This window comes from Gossypium arboreum, chromosome 2 (assembly GCF_025698485.1).
Source record: "Gossypium arboreum isolate Shixiya-1 chromosome 2, ASM2569848v2, whole genome shotgun sequence".
NCBI lineage: Eukaryota > Viridiplantae > Streptophyta > Magnoliopsida > Malvales > Malvaceae > Gossypium > Gossypium arboreum.
Window position 1 is genome coordinate 97,463,360 of NC_069071.1, and position 6,389 is coordinate 97,469,748.

General features: G+C 34.3%; 1 protein-coding gene across 2 annotated transcripts; it reads left to right on the forward strand.

Moving 5' to 3' along the window:
• The first annotated feature begins 261 nt into the window (after positions 1-261).
• LOC108460931 (proteasome subunit beta type-5) lies at positions 262-3,612 on the forward strand. Of its 2 annotated transcripts, none has more exons than XM_017760639.2 (8): positions 262-550; positions 661-791; positions 891-1,020; positions 1,246-1,352; positions 2,195-2,329; positions 2,420-2,523; positions 3,027-3,127; positions 3,227-3,612. In XM_017760639.2, exons 2-8 carry the CDS (start codon positions 678-680, stop codon positions 3,352-3,354), a joined length of 819 nt encoding a protein of 272 aa, XP_017616128.1. In that variant the 5' UTR covers positions 262-550; positions 661-677; the 3' UTR covers positions 3,355-3,612. The 2 variants fall into 2 exon arrangements, with proteins under 2 accessions (XP_017616128.1, XP_017616127.1); XM_017760638.2 differs by having other exon boundaries at positions 263-473.
• The last annotated feature ends 2,777 nt before the right edge of the window (positions 3,613-6,389 follow it).

Genomic DNA, 6,389 nt, shown 5'->3' on the forward strand with positions numbered 1-6,389 from the left:
ATTGAACTAAGGTTAATATATAAATTTGATATTTTTCGTTAAAATTAAACGAATATGAATACTGATTTACAGTGTGGGCAATTACCCCGTTAAAGTTGTAACCTAGAGGGTTACAAATCTTTGTGAAATCTTAAATGGGCATTGGAAGTTGTCAAAAACAAGGCTCAGCCCATTTCATAAAACTAGCTCTTTGGCCCATAGATCTTGATAACTGTAGGAGATTTTGTGGACTCAGTTGGATAATTGTGTGGTTTACAAAGTCGATACTCCCATCTCCGTTTTGGATCAAAGCTTGGGCCAATCTGAGACAACCCAAACAAGCAGATTTTCCCAGTTTCCCGTAGCACAAGAAAACTGAAGAAAAAGTAGAAATCAACCCTTTTTCCTCCTTATATTTCAGTTTGCTTTGCTTTGCTGCATCTTATTCTCACTTCACCTCTCTTTTTTTTTTAATTGTCTGGATCATCGGAAAGGTTCTCTTCTCAACCTCAGTTTTGTTTTCGCTTTTGCGGTTTTAATATTTTGAAAGCATTTATTTTCTTCACTTAGGGTATTCTTCTTCAATTTGTTTTTTTTTTTTGGGTTTTTGTTTTTTTTTTGGGGGGGGGGGATTATCATCAAATGCATCAAATTTTCTGATTCAGTCTTGCGCTTTTTTAGAAATTAAAGAACCAATCATGAAGCTTGACACCAGCGGACTAGAACCGGCTGCGCCTGTCTCGGGTGCTCCCAGTGAACTTGTTGATGGGTTTTCGGCTGCTCCGTCGTTCGATCTCCCAAACACTACTGATGTGAGTTAAAAATTTCTGCTAATTTGGTACAACATTATTAGTTTCCCGTGTAAAGGGAGATGTTTGGGGCTTACTTTATGTGTGATTGGTGTATTGCAGTTTGATGGGTTTCAAAAAGAAGCTATCCAGATGGTAAAACCTGCTAAGGGTACCACCACGCTTGCTTTCATCTTTAAGGAAGGTGTCATGGTTGCCGCTGATTCTAGAGCTAGCATGGGAGGCTATATCTGTATGTTTCTCTTACTTTTTGTGTGTATTTTGCATTAGTTTTTATTTTTCAGAAATTTGTTGGTTAGGAAATAGTCTATTAGTGGTAATTGTAGATTAAACCTCGTAATAAAAAAAAAAATCTATAATTTTTCAATCTTTTGTTTCTTCTTTTTTGTTGTGTTGGGGTAGAAATTGAATCGTGATTGTTGATTAGTATTCCTTTTCCTATCCTAAAATTTGGCAGCTTCACAGTCAGTGAAGAAAATTATTGAAATCAATCCTTACATGCTTGGAACAATGGCTGGAGGAGCTGCTGACTGCCAGTTTTGGCACAGAAATTTAGGCATCAAGGTAATGGAACAAATGTGGCCCTCTTGTCAGTGGGATATTAGCATCAGGAAACTTTTTCCCTCCTCTTTTTGTGTTGGATTGTTATTGTATGTTATATATACTGTATATTTTTGCATATTGGGTCCTATGCAAGGAAATGTAGAGAAAAAAAAAAGTCTATTGGTCATTTTGGCATTCTCTTGCAGTTTTCATTGATGATAAACCATGGGGTTGTACAATGTAGAAAGTGAGATCTCAAAGGTTTTAGATATATACTTTTTGAATTAGTTCTATAATCGAACTACAGATGTCCTGCTTTTTCTTAAACACGTATATGAGGACAAAAGAATAGAAAAAATGATTTGATATTTAGCATAGCTTACTAATAGCTAACTAATTTCAATATCACCTTCAAATGTGACTCACACATACAGATTAACCCTTCCATGTTCTACTTAGGCAAAGTTATTTTCATGGTATTGATATGCATGCAGTTGGACTCTCTTAATCTAAGAGAATGTAGATTTCTAATATTAGGTCCTTTTCCTAGTTAGGAAAGCAAACTTTTGAGTAGGAAGCATTCAAATTGAGTTCAGCTTGGTTTCTGAATGCTTGGGTAGCTAAATTTAAGGCATTCTGTTTGTCTAATTGCCTTACTATCAAAATGGAATATTGTCAAAGAAAAGTGGAGAACTCGAGCATTATTCAGGTCTCTGGCTTTCCTTTGGTGTCAATATCGACCCACAATGCAACCTTTCTGGCTTTTATTTAGTAGTGAACAATCTTAGGCCCCATTATTGTGTTTTTCCAATTACTCTTTACATACATGAAGTGCTAATGGATGATCATTTTCCATGATCTAGTGCCGGCTACATGAATTAGCAAACAAGCGTAGAATTTCAGTTACAGGGGCTTCAAAACTGTTGGCAAACATTCTCTATTCTTACCGAGGAATGGGACTTTCAGTTGGAACCATGATTGCTGGATGGGATGAAACGGTATTTGGAACTAAATGTTATTCTCTTGTTGTTTTCCCCTTGCATACTAACAATTGCATGTTTCAACTTTCTGCCTAACCTGGATTCTAGGGCCCTGGACTATATTATGTGGACAGTGAAGGGGGAAGGTTAAAAGGAATGCGTTTCTCTGTTGGATCTGGTTCACCATATGCTTATGGTGTGCTGGATAATGGGTATGCATTCTTCTCCATTTTCTTTCGTTGTCATTGTTCCACTGATAAATGCTGATATTATGACGTAAAGTTATCATGGTTTACATGAAATGATACATCAGTTGAAGAAGCTATATGTGGTTGGCCAACAAGCTGCAAAGTTATCATGGTCTTCTTGTAAAGTTATCAGTCTATTAAGAAAAATGCAAGGAATCGAGGACTGTGTTGAAGAAACCTGTTAAATGTTTTATTTTAACAAGTCTGTTCCATCAACTTCCAGTTGCTCCTGTTAAAAACATTGGTTGCCTGCATTTTGATAATAAGCGCGCTTTGCTGCCGAAGCATAGCTTTCACCATAATATAACTGCCCTAGGGATTCTTTTTTTGATTGCTTTAATCAATGATAACATCACTATTCCCGTTATTAATTATATAACTGTGTTAGGACTTTTTTTTTGACCCATTTTGTGCTCAGGTCTATGTATTCATACTTGTTAATATGTTTTTTTGGATGGTGGTGGTAGCTATCGGTATGATATGTCTGTTGAAGAGGCTGCAGAGTTGGCCAGAAGAGCTATTTATCATGCCACATTCCGAGATGGAGCCAGTGGTGGTGTTGCCAGCGGTACTTTCTCTCTCTTGATCTCAAGTTGAAATGAATCTCTTAGTAATTCTGTTATATATGTGTGATACCCTACTTAAATGAGGTTAATAATTGGATCAGTTTACTACGTGGGACCAAATGGGTGGAAGAAGCTATCTGGTGATGATGTTGGAGAACTTCACTATAAATACTATCCAGTGATGCCAAGCACAGTGGAACAGGAAATGGTTGAAGTAGGTGGGGCATAAATGGGATCTACTCAACCTAGGCCAAGTTGATAAGATGGATGAATGGGATATATTCTTATATACAATGAATACTTGGCCTTAAAAGACAATGTGATGATGTTGAGTTTGTTCTTTGATGTTGAAAATTTTAAGGAATCTCGGGTTTTAGTAATCCCAACATTTGAAATATTCAGTGTTAATGTGTAGGGTCATTTGGCTTGGGAAATTTGTTAAGTGGTGTTTCCGGTTTCAATTAAAGCTTGGTTGTTTCCTGCAAAATGTCTGAAAAAGTGAGAATGAAAACACTTGATTATGGAGTTGGGTTTCAGTAGTGAGACATGAATTGCCTCCTACATCCCAACAGCATTGGGGTGTTCACGTATGTCCCCAAATGCTCATGAGAGAAGTTGAATAAGCAAAGCTGATGAGGAAATAATTTAATCAATAATCAAATACTCTACGAATACCTTTCTCACTAGCCAAATTCGACTTTTATTTTCTCAGTTTTCTGACTACTGTTTTACTCATTTAAATGGCTAATATCTTGTGCGATAGGTTTAAGCTATCAATGAACATGTATTTTCTGTAGAAGATTTGCGAGACTTGTCCAACAATTCCCAAGAGCCCGCAGTTGGCATAGTAGCAGTCGCAAAATAACATTCTACAATGGAGCTTAGAGTTGCACTCCATTGTGCGCCACAATAATAATATCTACTCTCCATTGATAGCAAGACCTGCTGCAACGCCATAAGATCCACTGGTTCTATCCAATGACTATTTTCCAGGAAATATTTGTATCCCTCGCGACAATGAGAGCATCATTACTTAACCGTTAACCTCGATCAATGTGGTAATTTCCAGCTTTAGCGGAGTGAAATGCATCCATAATGTTCACTGCAGGCCTATTGATGCGATTATTCGCCCGATTAGGCTCAGGGTCCACCTAATTGAACAGAGTTTTCCATATCATCCAAAACGCAACAAAGAGATAGGTAAAGAACTTGCGATGTTGATCATATTAGAAAACATTGTTTTCTGGACTTTATTTAAAACAAGTATTATGATTGTTATAGTAATAAACCCTTAATTAAATTTATATTTGTGTTTTGGATGAAATGGTTAAATCGATCTCAATTTTCTACCAAATAACCTTTACTATTTTCGAATCACAACTTGTTTTGAGTGTGAGCTCAAACAACATGAACCAATCGCATAGAATGAAAACTTTTTTAATTTTTAGTAAGAAATTTAATCCACTCTATAATCAGAGACTATGCATTTTTTTTGGAAAATAGAATTTATTCTGTAAATAAATTTTCATTATTTTCTAATAGAATAATGATGCTTAATAGGTATGTGTAAATAATTCAACACAGTTCTATTTATAGAGAAACGATACAAGACATATGTTTGGATAAGGTCTAATTAAATAATAATATTTTAATAAAAATAACAACTTCTATTCTAAATAGAAGTTATAGGGCCGGCAACATGCCTTAAAATACACTAGGGCTTGCTGCTTCATCTTTGTAACAAAGCTCAATTGGGCCTTTAATGTATTGGGTATAATTATATATGTTAACTAAATTTTTATCTAACATTTACAATTTATCGAACCCAATAATTATTTTCTATTTCTTAAAATATTAATTAATTAATTAATTAATTAACTAACTAGATTAGTTTCTAAATTAAATCATTTTCTCAACCCAATTCTAATTCCGTTAAAATCATGACAACTTTATTGTATTAAAATCTATGAGGAAATATCTTTAACGCCTTATTCAATAAATACATAATGACTAATTAATTTAATTCTTACTTTGAACTTCAATTATTTAATTACAATGAATTAAATAATAATTTGAAGAATTTGAATTAATTTCTAAGTAATCTTTTATACTTAGTAAGAAAATGTATTCATCATGGATAGTGATACATGTGGTCGATTTATGTTATTTTATTGTTTTCATTCATTCCATATTATTTGTTCTACAGGCAATTCTTTTCTAGATATCTCGAGTTAGTGGATGGACCAATTGAACATATATAATTAGAGTTAAAATAATTTGTAATTAAGTTCTAGCTCTTCACCTATTAATTACAACATTATTTAGTCATAAAGTCATTCCACTAAAGTATCATGACTGAACTCTCCCTTCTTATATACCATTACAAATGTTACTCATTAAGTGCTCGTCCAATAATATTTTCATAAGTGTGTTACCTTCATAGAATATTCTTAATCTGTTTGGGATAAATTCGTTCTCCCAATATGATCCTATTTTATCTCACGGTAATATTACATTTTTATTTATGAAAAGTCAATTACTAATAAATAGTAATTGAATCATTTATCTCTAAGACAAATGACCCATGACCATATTACTTTCTATCTATTTTGTAATGCTGATGAGAGGATATCATTACCTTTTATTAGGCTATGAATTCCATTATTGTGAAATGATGTTACATCATGCAGAAGTTGTATACCCAACATGCCAACTTTCGATTTTATTAGGCTTAAAAATACCAAGAGGGGGGGTGAATAGGTATTTTAAAAATCTCTACAAACTTTTCCAAATGATAAGAAAATGAAAGAAAAGCTTGGACACTTTGATTTATAGTGGTTCGACCCTAATTATCCACCTCCACTACCTTAGCTTTCTACCACTAGCTATTTCTCAATTTATTGTAAAAATCAATACCTTTCAATGAGAAGATATATATAACCTTGCTTTTACGACTAAATTAGAACCCTTCTGAGTTTTTATGACTCAACTAAAACCTTATCAATTTATCCATAAATGTATATATTGCATATAAATTATGAAAAGGGGCCTTCGCTGGTAGACGAAGTTAGGATGGGAAGAACAGGTGATCCTGTTATATATTGCCTATGGTGTTGCTGTGTGCATCTGTGATGAGCGAAGCTCCAGGCCTTGTAGAGAGGACACTGCGGTGTTCGAGCATCAAGGTTAAGACGATGAATAGAGGAATGGTTGGGTTGCAATAGTGTGTAAATAAAATTTTGTGGCTAGGCTATGGGACCAATT